This window comes from Phalacrocorax carbo, chromosome 1, assembly GCF_963921805.1.
Source record: "Phalacrocorax carbo chromosome 1, bPhaCar2.1, whole genome shotgun sequence".
In the NCBI taxonomy this organism is placed as follows: Eukaryota; Metazoa; Chordata; class Aves; order Suliformes; family Phalacrocoracidae; genus Phalacrocorax; species Phalacrocorax carbo.
Genome location: NC_087513.1, coordinates 65,430,190 through 65,451,151, shown reverse-complemented (window position 1 = coordinate 65,451,151; position 20,962 = coordinate 65,430,190). Strand labels below are relative to the sequence as shown.

The 20,962-nt window shown below is 37.2% G+C and overlaps 1 protein-coding gene across 1 annotated transcript in view; it reads right to left on the bottom strand.

The window, feature by feature from the left end:
• Positions 1-1,056: 1,056 nt before the first annotated feature.
• The window catches only part of MTPN (myotrophin), a 44,301-nt gene continuing 24,395 nt past the window's right edge, over positions 1,057-20,962 (bottom strand). The window contains exons 2-4 of the mRNA XM_064457587.1: positions 19,316-19,429; positions 18,117-18,200; positions 1,057-4,325 (exon numbers count right to left, since the gene is read on the bottom strand). Of these exons, the coding sequence (XP_064313657.1) occupies positions 4,239-4,325; positions 18,117-18,200; positions 19,316-19,429 (285 nt within the window). The 3' untranslated portion in view covers positions 1,057-4,238. The remainder of the gene's footprint in view (positions 4,326-18,116; positions 18,201-19,315; positions 19,430-20,962) is intronic.

Sequence of the window (20,962 nt, the reverse complement as noted above, 5' to 3'; positions counted from 1 at the left end):
AAAATGGCTTTCTCAGGGCAACTTCCTTTTGGAAGGAAGCCGAGAAATCCATTTGTACCATGGATCAGACAAACAAATATTAGGAAAAGTGTTTACATGTATAGATGAATTTGGTTAGCCAGGCACTGAGAAATTCGAGTGAAAGAAATCCGTGTTCTGAACCTTAGCTAGTATTTACTCCTACAGAAAAGCTATCCATTAAAAAACAAACAGAAAACCAATAGACGAACACAGGAACTGAAGCGCATATATCAGCTGCCACTAGCCATCGCACAGTTTGAACTGCTTCAGTATTAATGATGAACATGTCCCTCTTTTCCAATATTTGACTGAAAGGTTGCACATACTGCATTAGAAGTCCCTGTTTTCAAAACTTAGCAGAGAAAACCAGACAAACTAAGTTTCTTTTGAAATCCTTTTCCATATTTATAGTTTTCCCACTTTGACACAACACCTCCCTGTACTTTGTCTTAAAAAGTGTATATTTTAAAATAAGTCATATAAAACAATTCAAGCAATTGGATCTAAATCTCTACTGACAAGCAAAGTTATAATAGGAAGTTCTGACAAAGTCACCATAAATATACAACAAAAATAATGACTACACATTGTATTTATACTTCAGCTATGCTTTCTGTAAATAACTTTCAGTTTCTCTGATTAAAAAAAGGAAGGAATAAATTGCTTTAGTCTTCACAGGTAATGGGAGGATCATCCCTCTACCTACAAAACTGTCTCAGAATTTTACATGAATAAGAGATCTTCAACATCATGCATGACCATTTAAGCAGGAAATGCAGAATGTAATACCAGAGAATTAATCAAAACCTCTTTTAAATGGATGTAATTAAAAAAAAAAAACCAACACAAAACCAACTTAATATATTCAGTTCTCAAAGCAGCTTCCGTTCCACATTTAAGCCTTATAAGAACCTGAAAATTTTAATCACTGTACCTGTGAGCTGGAGCTTAGATGCCTTCCAGGCAAATAAAAACTTGTAGCCACAGATTAATAAGACACAGGATTAGAAAGGCAAATAAAACTCCACATTCTCATATCGCACATTTCAAGTTTATTCCATTCATTCTTGCAACACAAACTTAAGAATACAGTATCATTTAGCATTCTGACGTCTAATGAACCATGATAATGATGAACCCAACTGTGTCAAAACAGTTAACAATGGTGAAAAGAGGAAGTCAAATATCAAAATGCACAGAGCACTAATTTTCTTCCATCACTGCGTAGAAAGATGATTGTTTATCCATTTACAAAATATAATTCAGACAAGTTCATTTTGAAATTTTGCATGCAACACTGCAATTGCTTGACCTAGGACACTCCATTCTTACCAGCCTGTTTTACAAGTAATTCAATGTTCTATTCAATGATAAAATTTCATTTAACTATGGTACTCCTTTTCCCATTTGCTCCCCCTTAAAAAAAGGGAGCAGAGGGTACAAAATCCAAAATATACTTAAGGTTATAACTTATTCAGCACAAATTTCAAAGGAAGAGGTTTAAGAACAGAGTGTATTTCCAAGTATATGTAATTCCAGTCTGACAGACTTTTTGAATTGTGTTTAGAGAATGTAAAATAATTTACAGTTTGGTCTTTTCATCTAGTTAGGACCTACTCAAAAACACAGGCAGCCACCCTTTATTTTTTCACAATATAGCTAACAAGAAGGGAAAAAATGAACAAGCCCAGTATCTAGATAATTACAAAAGCATAAGCTTTTATTATTACTTTTATTTTTTAAAATCCTGGGCAAAATGATCATTCATCTCTTATGTAGTGCAAAAAGCAAAGTATTTCTTCTTTATAAGCCAAACATTAAATGCCATCTTTTAACTATCTCGAAAGGCAGCTTGGGTATATATTACAGCCAAATCAACACTTGTCTCACTGAAGTTTGTTTGCAATTTTTTTTTCCCTCAAGTGAAGTAAGAAAAAATAAGGTGTCCACATAGTTGTAGAAAAAGGGAGGCAAAATTGCCTCAATGAATCACCAGAAGAGTTAGTACAAAGATGATGTTTCTTTACTATGGTAATGCTCACTTAAATGAGAGTTGAAAGGAAGGGCAGGAAGGAATACAGAGGAAAAGAACCCCAAAACACTATGGCCAGACAACTTGACACTAATCAACACAAAAAACTTGATTATTCAAGTTTTCCACATAAAAACAGATTGCAGTTTTCTAGACTAGTATTTTAATAGCTAAGTATTTAATAGCATAATATGGAGGCAAGTTTATGCCAAAGATGGTTACTTTCATAGCTGAATAAAGAGTTAAACCTATAGTCTGTGTTCACACTATTACAATGACATGACAATCCAGCACTGATCAGAGATAAGATTAAAGAGTTCTCTTTAGTCATTAAAAGTACTGTTCAAACATGCTCATTCTTCTATCAGCAGCTCACCAATTGATTTATCACCGATTTCCAACCCTTCTGGCTCTTCCTTGCCACCCATCTCCAAGAAGCAAAGAGTAATTGCACTGTACAGTTTATGGCCAGAGCTGATTGTTTTTTCCATTGCTTTTCTTATGGGATGTGTACATGTAAGTCAGTTTCTGTTCTCCTTTTACAGTCTAAATGCAAGGCTTTTTATAGCCAAGACATTCAATCATAATAAGCAACATGATTCAAGTAAAACTAAGTCTCCATTAAATAGGAGTGGTAGTCACTAGCCTACTTCTACACATCCTCTCAATTTCAACAGTGATATCAAAATAATATTGGCTACTTTTGTTTAAGAATTCAGCATGAGACATTATATACATTTGTTTTCTGTATTGTGTACGTTGTCAGAAAGTTTGAAATCTGTACTCCAAAAAAAGAGGAAGATGTACAGTTTGTGGTACACACTTTTCTGTTATAAAACCTGTTATTCAGTTTTGGGTGAATCAGCAGTCTAATGAGAATTTTCAAGATGAAAGCCAGAAGCTCAGACATTCCTGAGGACCATAGGATGTGACAGGGATCCCTACAACATCATTAAATACCTTCCCATGAATTATCAAGGTTGTCATAGTACTGTCATACTTACTGGTATAGTAAATCTTATCTAAAAGCCAATGATTGATGTGGTATGTTTGCACTGGGAACTTTAACAACGGGCCCCATGCCTTAATGAAATTGAAGAGGTTCATTCAGCCAACAACAAAACATCGGTTCAAAGATATGCACAATTAAAAAGGTTTTCTTTTATCCCTCCAGTAGTTAGAGCAAGTTAAGACTTCTACTTGTACGTCTTCCTGTTCCTAATACCTGAACTTAGAAAGCTTACATATATTTTAAAAGTCTACCAGAAAAGTTTAGCAACAATATTCACTTGATAGGAATGTCTAAATAATTACTGTTCATTTTCCACATTTGACTTGATTATCCTTGCGTACCAAACAGCCTGTAGCTTTCGCACATGTCTATAAACTTTATGCTGACATGGTGAGTACAGAAATTTCATCTTACAATCATTTTGGAAGTAACTACAGTAATGTTCTGAACTCTCTCAAAACCAGTTGCTTAAAACGTCTGTCCTGGACTAGAACAAACATGGGAAAGAAAAACCTCAAATTCAAGCACCCAAAAGTACCTTGACAGATGTTCTGGAGTGTAACACCACCATGCCTCAACTGGTCTTTCCTGGTTTACTCAAGAATCAGAAAAACATTAGTGTGACATCCAATTAGTCAATATAAAGAACAGCTCCAATAACTAGTATCAAAAGTCCTCAAAACTGCAACATAAGCTTTAGGCAGAAGAATAAAGCTACCCACTGAGAGAGAAAAGCAACCCAGCCACCTACATTACTACGCTTCAGATTATGGCAGACACTAATAGCATGGGACTATTGTCTCCTTCACAATTAGTTTCAGGTACATAGCACAGTATTTCCATCTAAAGGAATCTTTCAAAAAAATCTTAGTACTAACCTAGGAGGTTTACAAGCCAAAAATTCAAGACCATAGTCTGTCTTCCTTCTTCCATTTTCACTAGAAATGGGAAGAGATTGTGCACTGGAAAGAAGTCCTAGAGGGATACTGTTCATAATAGTTTTCAACCCTGTCCAAACAGATTATCTTCGATACAAGCCCCTAACTAGTCTGATTCATAAAGTATTTCCCTCCCCCCAAAGTATTTAGCTGAAGAAGCTGGAAGATGCAAAGAGTGACAGACAGGCAGCAGTGTGAGGCCACAGGAGAGACGTTTAAGATATCAGTCCATCCGTCACTGAAGAAGAGTTTTGATTGCCTGGTTGTCAGTGGCTTCAAAGGCAGTTAGTCCATCTGGGCCTTTCACAGTCTTATCAGCACCCTGCAAAGACATTGAGAAGGACTGTCAATTCATAAAGCCAGGCTGTATTAATATTAAATGTGTCACCAGAGTTACTTACCTTGGATAACTATATTGATTACAGAGTTTTAGTGCAGTGCATTGTTTCAATTAGAAACCAAACGGGCAAGATTTATGTACAAAACTATTCGGCACACAGATAACCTAAAATTCAAAATTTACTTTAGAACTAGGAAAAAGTCACATAACCTTTGTCATGCAGCAAGTTGCAAGATGAACAAATTATCAATTAATCTTGGATAGAAACACAAAGATTTTTGTTTGTTTCCAGCAACTACTCATATGAATGCAAGAGTTCAGTACTACACACTTATGAAATCTATCATTCAGCAGCTTTTTCACATGCTAAATTAAACAGGTAATCTCTAGAAGACCTTACTAGCAAATCATACTATTTTCTTTCTACATCGTGAAAGACTACATTCACCTAGGACTGTGCTTCTCTCCCCCATTTTGAAGAAAACCCTATTGCTACATAGAAAAAAGCCCAAATCATTCCAAGTCCAAAACTGATCAAGTTTGTTTTGAATAAACTATGCCTACACCTAAAAGGCAACAAAACAGAATGGGGAGGCAATAGGAGGATAGAGGATAACAGAAATGCATCAAGCAGACAAACTGCAGAACAGTAAGTGCAAATGCAGGCTCAGTGCCAGAAATATGGAGAGAGCAAATGAGAAGCAAAGAGAGGTTAACTTGTCATATTTGTTTTGAGCACCGTGTAGTCATGTATATAAAAGGGAAAAACAGGCTGAACTATGAATTGGGTAGTTAAAGGGATAAAAGTTATTAGAAAACACAGGGCTGACTGCAGAGATCAAGAGATGTTTCCTGAAAATAAGTTAGATTACAGAACGCCTCCTCTTGAGAAGATTTGCAAGTCTCACTTTAAAATGTGTATTTGCTCAATAAAGTAACAGGAAAAACACTGTGGGTGGCAAGAGCATCTACTGCAGAGGTTCATCTTTAGTTTTACATATCAACTCTCCGTTGAGTAAGTACAAGTCTCTTCTCAGTTACATTACAGGGAAGGAAGAACACAGATTAATAGTAAAGGACAGCCAATAGTTTTCTAGGAACATAAGGGATCTAGAATTTCAAGAGCTTCTTTACTGATAAAAGATTATACACATAAAACTCTACTAAACTTCCACACATAATACCATGTCTGTTCCCAAGACAACTGTCAGCCCACTAAACTTCCCATTTTAAAAGTTTCTAACAATCTAATAAACTATATCTGACATTACTACCATTTGCTGCCAATACTACTTTTCATAACACAGAATATTTCCATCTTTGAAACCTCTACTCTCTTTACTTCTAAATATTCAATCTGCCATTCTAAAAAGATGGCTTTACAGTGACTTCTAAGGCAGTAGTGCTCATCCTGTGGTCTACTGGCCAAACTGATCCTGTTGCAGCCATTCATCTTCCCTGCAGCTCCTAGAGACCCTCAGTGCAAGACATGAGCTGAACAGACTGGTTGGTTTGGTGGCAGTCAGCTGTGGGGCAAGGGGATAGACTTCTGGTATCAGGGAAAGAGCCTGGGAAAATAAGTGTCTTGACAACTCCAGTAAAGAATTCAGAGAGGCATGCTTATAATTGCAATAATTCCTTCCAGGCAGCTCACTTTCTCTAGTACTTTTCAGGTAGAAGAATGCAGGCATACATTTTGCACATACGCACTAAATTCAATCCAGCGACAGAAGCGATCATAACATTTACCTCTGTCACTATGTAACATCCTTGGCCCACACAGTATGCAGTATGCTGCAGTATCACCATTCTGTTGGGTGTGAAGGTGAGCTGAATTGGTCTGTTCCCAAGAAATAATTAGTTGGTCATTGCAAACACACACTTAGGCTGAAACCACTGAAACCCACTGCTTGTGAAAAATTTATTCTTCCCCTAAAAAAAACCCCTTAGAGTTAACGGGTATGCGGCTGTTATTATCTTAGTTGTCCTGGGAGACGAAAAGCTTCTTTCGCAGGTGTTGATTATTTCTCCTGCTTAGATAGCATTCTCAGATCAGAGTCCAGGTGGAAATCAAAAGGGCTTCAAAGCTATTCTTTGATGTTAAGCTTGGAAAACCCGAAGGAACTTAGGCTTGAAGAAAAAGGGAACTATGTAGTAAATGACTTACCACTATTCATCCTGATTCAGTTTAAAGGACTTAACTTACAAAACCCTCTACCAATGTATCAGCATTTAGAACATAAAATATATAACTGTTAACTGAAGTAACTTTAAAATATAAAGAGAACTTTTAGTTTAGACGTAGACTGCTTTTCACCCTTCATGCACATTTGTACTTCAGAAAACTCACAGACTTGGAAGACCTGAGTTTCTAAACCAGCTTCACTGAATGTAGGATAAGAGGGTCATGACTACCTAAGGAGGACACAGATTAATAAACTCAGTGTTAACAAATTAAGAAAATGGGCCCATAGCTAGGCAGAAATATTCCTGCTTGCATTCAACAGAACAAGGAGGAAATAATAAGGTTCAGGTCAAGAAGACTTCAATTTTCAGAAGTGCAACACTGCCTGGAAGCAAGTTTAATGAAAACTGTATAAGAATAAAATGATTCCACAGTATTCTCTACTTCCCCAGAGTAAAAGCTATTAACATTTTATGTGTGTGTTATGTGCTTCTCTTAAAATACTGTCCTGAGTTTCACAGCTGGGATAGAGATAATTTTCTCCCTAGTAGCTAGTATAGCACTGTGTTTTGGATTCAGGATGAACATAACATTGACAACACACTGATGTTTGAACTGTTGCTGAGCAGTGCTTACACTAAGTCAAGGACTTTTCAGCTTTTCATATTGCCTTGCCAGAAAGGCGGCTGGAGGTGTACAAGAAGCTGGGGGGGACACAGTCAGAACAGCTGTCCCCAATTGACCAAAGGGATATTCCATACCATATGACCTCATGCTAAACAAAAAATTGGGAGGAGTTAGCTGGGAGCAGGGGGGGCAGGACTGCTGCTAAGGAACTGGTTGGGCATCGGTCAGGAGGTGGTGGGCAACTGCACTGTACATCACTTGCTTTGTATATTCTTTTATCATACTATTATTTTCCCTTCTTTTTCTGTCCTATTAAATTATTTTTATCTCAACTGACACATTTTACCTTTTTCTCCTGATTCTCTCCCCCATCCCACTGCAGGGGGAGTGAGTAAATGGTTGTGGGGTGTTAAGCCTGCCAGCTTAAACCATGACAAATACATACACAAAAACATACATATATATACTCTTTCTTTGGCAGGGTAATAACATCAAGAACATTTGCCCTCTCAAGCCACTGGGCAAAGCACAAATGTTAAACATGCTCTAAAGGCAGCACAATAGCTACTAGTGTACAGCTGGAGTTCAGGAAATAAAACAAAAACCAAACATGAAGGCAGCAGATAAAGGCAATGCAGAGCTGTCACCAAACCCTGTGAAAGTGCATGTGAAAGTGAACGTGAAAGGTAATGAAGCTGGTAAAAGACTGGTTTATACAGCAAGCAGAAGCTTCCAGATGAAGTTAGGGAGGCAGATGTCAGCTTGTTCAGAAAGTATACGGATCAATTAACGGCCAACAAATTTATAAACACTTCTTCACAGGGAGAGATGTGTGTACCTCTAAAATCCCTAATACAACAACTATGAATGAGGGGAAAAAATGAACTGAAGGGGTCAAAATCACAGTTCTTCCCAAATGGCATCACTTTTGCCACTCTCAGAGGAGAAAAAAGGTGCTAAATTGCCTAACTCAATAGAATATTTCTTGTAACACTTTTTAGTAGAAAGCAGAGATCAAATTGCATTAGATATTTTACACAAAACAGATTGAAATATGAACAGATGAGATTTGTCACATTATGTGACAAACCTCATCCTCCATTAGAAGCATTCAAAGCTGTTTAATTGTCTATTGTAACATGATATTGGTTTCTCTTACACTAGACTAAAAATACCTTTTTATATTACAAAATTAAATCTAAAACTCCTAAAGAAAAGCATGGTACAATTTGAATATACATACATATATGTATGTATTTCTGCTTTTCAAATAGTTATCCTTTAAATCTGCTATCCCTGAAAAAACTACAAGCAAACTGAAATACAGTGACTGATGTGGCTTCAGTCCAGTTCTTAGTACTCATTACTTTCTGTTATTTTGTTTTGTAGAAGGCTGGTACATAACACACACAAAATAAAAATCTGGTATTTTGGAAGACAATTCAGATCTGACTTTGTCAAAATTTACTAAAAATTAATTTCCTCCCTAATATTTTCCAATATTATTTTGTTGTTTAATATGTTTAGTAACACTGAAAGGGCAGAAAAAATGAACACAACTTATGACATCTCTGCTTCACTTTGAAGCCACAACATGCTGCTAAGGACTTCACTGTTTAAAATTACAATGGCTATTTTAACATGTCTCAAATTCCTGGAAAAATATTTTAAGATTAATATAAAGAACTACCTACCATTAGTGTAGTAGTAAGACAACAAGCCCTACCTTTGAACTTTAAACAGGAAGTACTCTTTAGACTAAAGTTAATTACTTTCATGTATTACAGTAAGTCAGACCAAAACAATGTTTTCAACTGAAACTTGGATGCTGACAGAGCAGTTTTAAGTATCACCCTGCAAATCTCCATTGGTCTTTTCTTCAGGATGCCTACAGTATGATATATTCCACACATTTTCAAAAGCTTGAAAGAATGTTAAGATCTCCCTAAAGTTTTTCTAGGCTATGTACTGTATAAGTTAGGCTTGATATTTCAAAAAGGAAGGATTATTAAAATGGGCAGTTTTGTAGGAATATGCAGAATGAAATCTTCAAAAGACATGCTTTAAGGATCCAGTATTCTGATCTTCAGCCTGACAAAAAAAAACATTTATTAGAAAAGCACATCTCAACTATGACCTAGAGGGTTTATGCTACTTCTGGTAGCCATAATACCTTACGATTGAATTAATTCGACTTTAGTAAATTCACCCACCCCTTGCTGAGGATAGTAAAAACTATGTTCACCCATTGTGTATTTCAGTAATTGGAATCTTTCCATTTTTGAGGATTTATATGATGCTGTATTATTACCTCCTGGTAACAGTAGGTTAATTAAGTTTTTTGGAAGCTGATCTAGCACACATGTAGCAGCTGTCTGTTAATCTAAACATTAAAATCTTGTGCCCAAATGGAAGGTAAAGTCTTTCCTAATGAACAGAAAATTTTCAAGTGTAAAACCTCACTCCCCCCCCCCCCCCCCCCCCTTAGATATGTTTTACAGTTTTATAATGTATGTGTGATTTCATAGGATCATAGAATAACTCAAGCTGGAAGGGACCCATAATGATCATTGGCTCCAAATCTCTGCTCCTTACAGGACAACATTGGAGCTTTAACCTCTACAGGTTTGGAAGGAGTGATGTTCTTTGAGTATTTTAAGCATGCCACCAAATCTTTGGTTTTGATCTGTAAGTTTCATTTACCTCATCATCAATGTTTTGATTTAGTCAATATTGGGCAGGCCTGAACTGTCAGAGCTAACCACAACTGTGCTATGGTGAAAACCATTTAATGAATCCAACCCGTCAAAATCATGATAGTAATTTATTATGGCTGAACACTATGATTAGCACAACAGCAGTGCTTGAAAACTCACTCATTTGTAATCTCGATTTTTGAATTTTTCAAACTGCAACTAAATTTCTTATGGCGTAATAAATCTAACCGAGCATTGCTTGTTCCAAAATTAAAACATCTGAACAAGACATCAGGAAGTCCTCACTGAAATACTAACTTCAGAAAAAAATGTGTAATAACGGGTCTTTTGAGAAACTACCTTTGGAAGAGTGTAACGCATCAACTGTTAAGTCATGTTAGGTGTTTATCAGTCATCCTATGTATGCACTGTAATTATGAAAGCAAAGTCATAACTATTTCATTTTGGTTCAAACAATGCAAGTTGTTTTATTTATACAAAATAACTCTGTTATATCTGTTTTTCATAATGTCTGAACTTGAATAGCAACACAAATTACAACAATGTGTGAAGCTACAGTTCAAAGTACTTTAATCATAAGACCATAATTCAACAAAATTATGGTTTTTTGCTATGCTTCATAAACAGAAGAACCTAAATAAAACCAAACTGTTGGGGGTTAAATCCATGCAACCATTACAATAGGTCAAAACTTGGAAAAAAAACCTAAAAACCTAAACCTAAAACATTGTTAACAACTTCAATACTGAACAAGGGATTCACCAAAGAGTAAAACCAGCATTAAAGAGCTGTTTGCTTTCTGAAGCTGTAAAATTACCACTTAAACCTGCTGGAGTACTCGTTTGCAACCACTAATGAATATTAAAATCACATTTCAAATACATACTGTAAAACACACCAGGATATGCCCTCAAATGATTCTTCACAGTACTTAATTCACCATTTTTGATGTATGTACTTTCCAAGGTCAAAACAAATCTTATGGGATTACCTGCCTTTCACAGAAGATCACGCTTTAAGAAGAAACTCAGAGCTAAATCACTTTGTTTAGGGAGTTCTTAATACCTCTCAAGAGACAGCAATTTGAAAAGCTAGAGTAAGTGTTACAACACACACAAGATTAAGGAAGGAACTCTCCTACCGTTTTCATATTACTCCAGTATTAACATGTAGCCAAATGCTACAGGATCACCAGGTAGTTTAGAAAACGTTAACTATGTCATAATTTGGAGCCATGGTTGACGCAAGATAGAATTTCATGTGTTCTTAGGGAAGTGGTAGGAGGGAAGAAGCAGGAAATAAGATCTGTGAAATCTAAACTTAGCCAGAATTAATCAGTTCCAGTCCCCTGAAAATGCACAAGAGGGGTAGCAGCATGATATATTCTTTTTGTGGCAGGCGTAATATTCTAGACTGACTTCTACCAGTAAAATCCCTTCTCATTGAGCATACAGCTACAGCTCCTTTTTCAGGCACCTATTTCACTCCACTTCTCACCTCCTTAAAGTCTCATCCCACCTAAAATTATAGCTGAATGTTACTTTCCATACAAAGGCCAAAACCATTGTTATTAACCCTAACTGGTATTCATATTTTGCCCAGCCTATAATATTTATTTTCATTGCTAAAGTGAAGCAATAAGAAGCTTTCTTTTCTTAGAAAAATTCATATATTAATTACAAATATATTTCCCAAACAATGAAACTGTGCATGCAAACAACATGATTTCCTGTGATCAGGTAGTTACTTTCAATCAGAGGCCTCCCAACACAAGCTTCTAGCCAAAATTTAAATTTTCATGGATCTTACACTGCACAACTAAGGAATAGAGACTTGCGTGGAAACAAAAAAGAAATTAATACAGCTGTGGCAAAAGTTATAGAAGGAGTACTTAACGTTGACTATTTTTTTTCTTAGAAAATAAGTTGTAAGGATGCATTAATCCTTCAGATATGACAATATTACAATATTACTGTCAAATTACCGTAGCTGATGTTTCATTAGCTTATCAAAACTAATAAGAATTGAGCCTGGCTTTCAAAACAATGCTGACAAACAGGCTTGCAAAAATATTTTCCCCATAGTTCTTCAAGAATTAACAGGAAGTATGATAATGGAGAAAAAGATACCACTTGTGCCTTTGCAACTAATAGTATAAGCAAGTGTGGGTATAAGGGACACTACAGGGCTAAAGGGACTTGAGCTTCATCCTTCTCATCTGTTCCATGTCTCTTATTCCCAAATTACATCTGAAATTCACCCATCGCCTACAAAAACAGTGCCACAGAGACAGCTGAGCACGCATTTAGTACCTGGCAACAAGCAAACACCATCTGACATTTACAAAGGAACACCACAGAGACTGGTTGAGCAGTGAAACAGAAACTGGATTCTACTGTACAACTACAAAAACTGTAATCAAACCCAGAAGACCACCCTCTGGAACAGGTAGGTCACACTGCAAAAGCACTGAAAAAAATTCCCAAGGCAGCAGCCGAAGTGAAACTGAAGATACCTCAGTTCTGTCTCTTGATTTGGCACCAGTGTCCCTCTGATTCCATAAACTAACACAAGGAACTAAAGCCACAACAGAACTTTAATTTGGAGGCCGCTGTTAGCAGAGGACTACAGAAAATTAACCTGCGATAGGGACAAGTGAACAGGGTAAATGCCAGGCCCGTTACAAGGAAGCAGTGAGCATTATGCAGGTAAAAGTATTAAAAGACTGAACAGCATCACCTAACCAACCTTTGCATGGGCTTAACTGTAACATGGGACTAACGTTGGTAGACAGCATGCGTGTCTCACTGATGGGACAGTATGGCAAGAAAGACCACATACAAGAACTCCTTCACTCTTATGTGATTAAAACGGCTGCAGAACACCACAAATGAAGCTTCTGAAGACAACTCAAGTATCTGGCTGGGCAAATTTAAATGTGATTGCACATCGGCTGTAAGTTACAAAGCATCCAGTGGCAATGCCTGCTTAATTAGGTCCCCCCATCTCCACAGACCCTCATCAATCCTGACAAGGCTATTGATGAGGTGTTTTTTGTAAGGTCTTGCTAGATTCCTCACCCATTTCCAAATGCTGTGCCACAAAATCCATTTTAGGGGACTGGTGTAGACACTCATACCACTGAGTGTTTTGTCTTGTCAAACTACAGCCTCAAAACCTGCTTTAACATGAAAAGGCCATTTATAGATTACACACCACACTTCACTTTGTTTCTTCAGAAAGCAGTATGTTAAATAATATCTCCCTAAAGTTATGAATGCCCAAACCAAAGTTATTCAAGTCAAGAGTTAAGGTTGCTAGTACGATCTTTTGGATTTTTAGAAAGGAGCTTGTTTATCTAATTTTATATACATTCAAGCCCCTGAGAGCCACAAGATTTAGATATAGGGTATGCAATGCAACACAACTCTCCCAGTAACAGTAACTTTATTTGGAAGCTGATCAAACCTAGCCACAGCTTCCACAATGGTGGTGATACGACTTGACAATGTACAGTTCTATTCCAGAGACCTGGGCTTCAGCACGATGGAAAGTTGAATGTATTAAGGAATCGCAGACGTTGAAGTCAGCTGATGGAAGGTCCTCAAGAACAAGTCAGTCAGTCATTTACTACAACAGTGGTATTCTTAAAAATACTTGGAGATAACCTCTTGTGGTACCCCTTCCAGGTTTTAAAATATTATTTAATCTGCATCTTAAATGTAGTCCAACCTGATTTATCTGCTTTTCCTCAATATATTCCTACAAATACTGCAGAATAAAGTAGAAAGTTCTGCTTCTGAGACAGATGGCTTGTCCAAGGTATCACCCTCCTAAGGTACTGTCAAACTAGTTGGTGCTTCAGGGGGCTCTTGAGAATTTGAAACATCTCTCTCCCTCCATTGTGTTCACATAAAACTTTACATATGGGCTGTTCCCAGAGGAAGCCTGCTTCCTCAGAAGCTGTGAAACCATTTGATTCTGATGCGTTGCTAACCCCAGTGAACAAGAACTGGTTAGCTGGTTGGGGCTATAGCAAGAATGGCTAGGGCTACTACTTGAAAGTTAGAATTGGTTTTATACTGATTTTCAGAAGACAAAGGACAAAGAGCTAGTAGTTGAGGACTAATAGCAGCATCTATAGCTTAGTTCCTTCTGTAGCCACTCCAAACGTAGTGTAGCAGTTAAGTTTTCCATAAGAACGGAGAACACAGTCTTACCTGTGTGTCCAATAAATGCATATAATTAGCATAACAATTCTTGCTTTACTATAACAAACCAAATTGGTCTGTCAGCATTATTATTAATAACAGCTTCTGAGGAGAAAAGGAACATCTTCCCTCCAGACCAATGAAAGAACTGGTTTTCAACTTGTCTTTACAGTGTCCATTCTGAACTCTTATGCTGAAAAGGCTGACAATGAACAGAACTGGAACTATCTCAAGTCATCCTAGTATCCTATGCTAGCCTCAGAAATTTTCCCCCAGCTTACCAGTAAAAGAGCAATGTACATGAAGGGCAAAGTTTGACACATCACATGCAGTGGATCAGCTAGATTTCAATGGATTATTAAAAGCTTTGTAGCCCAGATGTCATAACTACATGTCTAAAAATCCTAATCCTCACCTTTTTTTATGACCTTAAAATATTCCACATTGCAAATGCAGATCAGTGTAAAGCCATCACAGATACTGGAACGTGTCCAAAGAAGAGCAATGATGCTGGTGAAGGGTCAAGAGCCCAAGTCCTCTGAGGAGTGGCTAAGGAAACTGGGGTTGTTTAGCCTAGAGAAAAAGAGGCTGAGGGGAGACCTTATTGCTTGCTACAGCTACCTGAAAGGAAAGTTGTAGGAAGGTGGGTGTCAGTCTCTTTTCCCTGGTAAAGAGTGATAGGACAAGAGGAAATGGTCTCAAGTTGCACCAAGGGAGGTTTAGTTTGGATACTAGGAAAACCATCTTCACCAAAAGGGTTGTCAAGCATTGGGACAGGCTGCCCAGGGAAGTGGTTGAATCATCATCCCTGGAGGTGTTCAAAAAACCGTGTAGACATGGCACTTAGGGACATGTTTCAATGGTGGACTCCATAGCATTAACGTTAGGTTTATAGTTGGATTCTATGATCTTGAGGGTCTTTTCCAACCTACATGATTCTACAATTCTATCAGTTTAGCTGTATATGGGCTGCGAGTGAATCCCAGATAAACCACCAGCCTTCACTATTCCAAAATGTCATTTGTATTTTAGACACAGTGTCATCACAGCATTCAACTTCCATGTGTGATAAGCATTAGCTAAGAACCCCAAAACAGTCCTTTCTGAGGAATAAAGAGTAACAAACTGTGCTTTATCATAGGAAAGACTTGTCGAAAGTTACTGGAAATTCCATAAAACAACTTGCTGCTTTTTAAGGGACAAGTGTTGGCGTAATGGCTTCAACTATTAGCATCACCTGCAGAAAATTTAGTCATGTGACATGTACATTAAAAACTTCTGCAGAGACTGAACTGGTAACAGCCAGCATAGGTCCCCAGTACTTTTTAAGTTAAACTCTGAGTGTAAACTGTTTCTAATATGAACTTCGAAGAAGTTTAGCTGTGTTTCACTGTGCAACTGCATGACCACCAGTATCAACAACATAAAGCACAGATTTGCAGCAGCCCAGGCTACTTCAGCTTAAGATCAAGGGGCCACTCTAATCATTCTAGTCAGTTTAAGAGCTTAGACTCTTGATTCAGTGTCTCTACTATTTATATATAGTTATTATCCTCTGATAGTGAATTATGCCCAAATACTTGTAAGATTGTTTAAAGAATGCTCTGCGGCCATACTACATGAAAGAGTAACCAGCTTACTTCCATCACATGAATGAATCTTCTACAGTAACAAAATTTACAAAAATCCTGGAGGTCACCTTGACTAAGCTACCTTTTTTCATATTCAGAACTTTTATTAATGTACATCTTTTGTATTTTCTATCTGATTTTCTATCTGATTAATGTCTGAAGCATTTCTTGGAAGACGCCTCCTCCTCTCAATAGCTCAAGTCTCACGTGATAGGTTTATGAACATCCCAATTCCTATACTGTAGAAGGCAGTACAGAATGTTAGCTTAAAACAATTCAATTTCCAAATCAACAACTGCATCCAGCACAGAATTATTTATACTAAATCTAATCTTAGCACATGAAAAACAATCTCTTATTCCTTTCATAATTTTAACTTGATCCAACTGCTAACTTTTTAATATTTGTGGTATGCAAACAGACTAAAGAGACATGCATCACTGTTCATTGGTTCTCAAAGCTTGTTAAAGTACAAAAAAATTATTTTTGTTTTCCTGTTTAGAAATACGTTAAGGAGGCTGTTGACTTCTAGTCCAACAGCTTAAGGAATATTCTGTGACAGAGGCCACATATGCAAGAGATCAACTAACAGGGAAAATGAAGGCAGCTGAAAGGAGATATATGTAAAATAATGAAGCGTCTTAGCAGTAAGTAGAAGTGTAGTATTTACAAAACAAAGAACAGCTTTGAAGAAAAATCTTAAATATATCGGTCCATCATTTCCCATTGCAGTTCTGCTATTTACATGCACTAACATCAGGCATTCAATATTTGTCCTGCATTTGGAGTAGCAAGATACACCCCACTCCAAAAGTAACTAGAAGGAACATTGCACTTGATCTCCCAGGTGTCTGCTATCAAAGAATATATGAAATCAGACTGTTATAAACAAAGCGTGACAACAGATGTTCGAACAAGGGCCATCGCTGTATTAAGAGAAAGAACAACCTCTTAATATAAGATCTGCCTCAAACAGAATGATATCATGAGCAAAATTCCAGTTTATAACTATTTCATCAGCTAGCCCGTGTCAACGAAAGCAAGAAATTATGGTATGATATTTACCTCTGAATTAAGAAATGTGAAAGTGATACGAACTTTCCCAAATTATGCAGTTGCAGTAACTTTTTTTTTAAACTCATCTCCTAGTCCAAGTTCACTTTCTCAGAACACTGCAAATCTTTGTAAGATTGCCTCATCTTTATGGCTGTTGAGCGTAACCAATTCCATGCAAATTGTACCAAGTATAGATATCAATACATTCTCACAGGCTACGTGAAAAATAGCTGGTTCGGGAAGGCCCTTAATGCCTTTGCTGACAGACTGCAGACAGACAACGAATGCACAACCCTTACTAGATGCCAGACAATTCATGTGTGAACTCAAGTTTTCAGGCATCTTATTATTTGAGTAACTTATTTAGAATGCAAAACACTGAAACAGAAGTAGAAAGAAATACGACATGGGATAAAGGATACCTTTTTTGTAACTTGTGTATAATGATCCTAATAGAAGGATCAGTGCTCACAAGAAATTTAAGCAAGTTGGATGCACCATTTGTATCCTAAATTAACAGTCACAGCATTTCTTCACAGAAAGGCATAACTAACATTAGGTACGATCAGAGACATCAAGAAAAGTGAAATTCATGCAGTATTAAGGTAGTTAAGGAAAACTATTTTACCGTGGAAGTGACATATGAAAACATTATACAACATGAAATCCTTTGGCCAAGTGATTTAAGAGGGTTCATATACTGAAAATGCACTGTTAACCTCTTTTCAAAGTGAGGTGTAAAAAGGAGCACATATGAATGGAGACAAAACATTGCTGAATGAACTACTGCTTCATAAAATGGATCATCTTTGTAATATGAATCAAAGAGAGAACAATCAGATCAAGTTTGTTCTCTCCAGGAGAAAATTTACAAGTTCTGTAACAAAGAACGCTCATCTTCCTACTTAAACTTCCCATCACTCTGCCAATCCAGATGGCTTTTCAGTCATCTGGCAAAAGCAGAGGGAAACCACACCTCACAGCAACTTCACAGCAGAGATTCTATCACCTGAAACACTTAAGCAGCTGCCAAAGCTAAATCCCACTCCTCCCTGCCTGCTGAAGCAATGCATTTTCTTTCCTTCTTGCCTGATTTGCTGTTAACTGCTCTCTAGCTGGAGCTCACATTACCTTCTTAGGGGTCACTATTACTTTTGCTACACTGCAAAAGTCCCAGAACTTTCTCCTTCAATCTTCTCCGTAATCAGAGTACCCTCTCTGGTTTAGCAACATAAACAGCATGTGTTTGATATTCTGACCTTATCCTGTGCATCAATCTTACTGAAAAAACTGCACAGTAATACACTTTGCTAATGGATAACTTCTCCTAAACATCTCTATCTCACCTTTGACAGAAGCAATTTCACACAGGAAACATGGCCCTCGTAGACTGCTGATAGGAGAGGTGTGATATTATGTTTGTCTGGAGCCTGTAAATTGAGATACAGTTATTTGAAACACAATTTCACACGGTATTAGAACATTTCATTTAACTTTGTTTTGTCAATAATAGAGTGAATGTAAGGATTCAAGAATATTATCCAAAAGTGCATTCCTTATGAATTTTACCTTTTACAAAGAGGATTAATTGTTTAAAGAACAGGCAGGTACCCACAAGATATTTCTTCCATAAGACTTTAGGTATCCCAAAGTTTGTCAATTTTTTTAGGCCAATGACAGAAATTGTGGTATTTCAGCTGACAAATTTTGCCCAATTTAAAAACATTATTCCTAATTCTCCCATTTCCCAGCCAGCTAACTAACTTCAGAAACCAGTTTTTGGCTGAAACATTGTTTGGGCTATCTTCTCTCAGAACCATAGTCCTGGAAAGGATAAGGAATGCAGCAACTGAAATGTTTTTATTTTTTCTTCCTCTCTAGTTAGAGCTCCTGAGGAAAAGATCATCTTTCCAGACACCAAGGACTAAAGCTAAGATGTGTTGTATGTTAACTTTCAGACAGTATTCTAAAGCACAGCATTTGGGGTATATGGTTAAATTATTCACTTTATGGAGAACTACACTCATTTAAAGTGCCAATACAGCCCAGCCAAGTCTTTTCATGACAAAAAGCCATGCATTTCAAGCTACAGCAAAATGACTAAGTTTGTACAAGTAAGAATGTCTCCAGAAGAGAGAAGCACACCCATAGAAACACAGTTGATCCTGCCCTGGCCAAGGATGCATTGCACTGTCTTCTGAAGTCCCTTCCAACAAATGTAGCGTGTATTTCATCCAAGCTTTCTTTAGATGTGATTACTGGATTTATTTTTCTAATCATTGTCAAATAAATTTAACTTTTTATAACTTCAAACAACTTCTCCTAGTTTCTCTAGAAAGAATAAAAACATTAAATAATTTTAAACTTCTAACCTCTAGGAGACCACCTCTCAAATATTTTTAAATGCCTCAAATTGTTTAGTTTGATCTAAGTCTTCCAGTAACCATATAGGCATTTACACCAATTCTTACGTGCGTGTGAGGTGGGGAGGGCACAGGAGAAGACCCTAACATCCTAACATCTGTTTGCAAATTGATGTACATACATTAATATCAGCTCCTTTCAACAGCAGAAATTCCAGAATCTCAAGCTGTCCACAGTCTGCTGCATAGTGAAGAGGCTTCCTCCCACCTTCAAGTGTCCGGTTGACATCTTCACCCTTAAATGTAAACATAAGGAAAATTTGAGAGCTAACACACCAAGAAGAGGAGCCCTCAAATATGCTGAAGAACAGCCCAACCAAATATTTAATTGCCCATGGAAAATGAAAAATAAGTTGCTTGATTTCCTTTACCTCACCTACACATTTAAGGCTGTAAGACAACCGTGGTCCCTCCTTCCACACTGCATCTCAAGTGTACCCAGGTGCACTAGGTAAGTCATGTGATTAAAAAAATATCAAAAAATCATTAGAGCTTGTAAAAAAACGCTCACATTAGCTCATTTTCCTTCTCCTTTCCCCCAGCTGGGATGCTAGTTATCTGGCTAAGTTACTTTTCCTGCTTCTAACATGGAGTTCTACACACTGAGAAACCAGATCCACAGGAATAAGCCAGTGTCATAACTACTAGCAAGTGATTACAGATCACCTGTAACTTAAAACCCAATTATGAAACTTGCCATTCTGTTTTATAAATAGCACCTGCCAATTCTACATGACACAAAAAAAGTCTGAAGACAGTTAACCAAATCAGGACACAGGAAGATTTATTCTAATGCCACTCGTACCACTGGACTGAGACATCTCTTAAGGCGTAAACAAAATTTAATTTAGTGAGTGCCTAAGCAGCTTTGTTTCTTCACCTTGGGTTGTGCAACTAAGAATAAACTTATTTGTTGCACTTCAGTAATGACGAGAAGTTACTGGAAACCAAATACTGCCAAGCTATGTGGTAAGTGACTTCTTGTTCATATGTGCAAGTAATGTTAGTATTTTAGGGGGTGGCTAAATTTAGCATCATCCCTCAAGTCCTGCATCTCCACAGAAAAAAATACCAAAAGAATTTCAGCTGCAGCACCAATTCATACTTCTCTACTGAGTCCCTGCAGTTCCTTCACTCCCGCCCCAAATCTCACAAAGTTCACAGAACACAGGGCTTGACATATATCTTCCAGACATCACCTCCTTTCTAAGGGCGGAAGAGGAGATTGTGAGAAGGCAATCTTGTTCTGCATTTGATATTCTATATTATCAGTTTTACGCTGCTGGCCAAATAACAAGACAACCTCAGAATTGTCCTCTCCTACAATACACTATTCAATTCTTCTCATAATATACCCTGCTGAAAGTCAAAGCAACGCAAGAGTGTTATATTAAACACTGTACATTCTGTGGTCTCAGAAGTCAGGACCTGGTTCTCACACCATTGAAGGTTCTGGCTTCAAAGTAGCATGAAGTAGCAGCAAGTAGCAGAGTTAAAAAAACCCTCTGCAACTGCTGTTACTGACCCTGAAATATAGCTATGGCTTCTGAAGAATGTTAGACATCAGAAAAAAGATAGCTTCACTTTTATCTATAACTTTCAGAACAGTAACAAATCGTACTTCTAAACAAAGTCCACCACAGCTTTAGCTATGTGGACTGTCAACACTGTACAATAGTTTAACATAAAATTCTAGTATGACTAAATGAAGGTCTAACTCTATCTGCAACAACTTTACTGGCAAGCAGTATTGTGACGTACTGAAATTC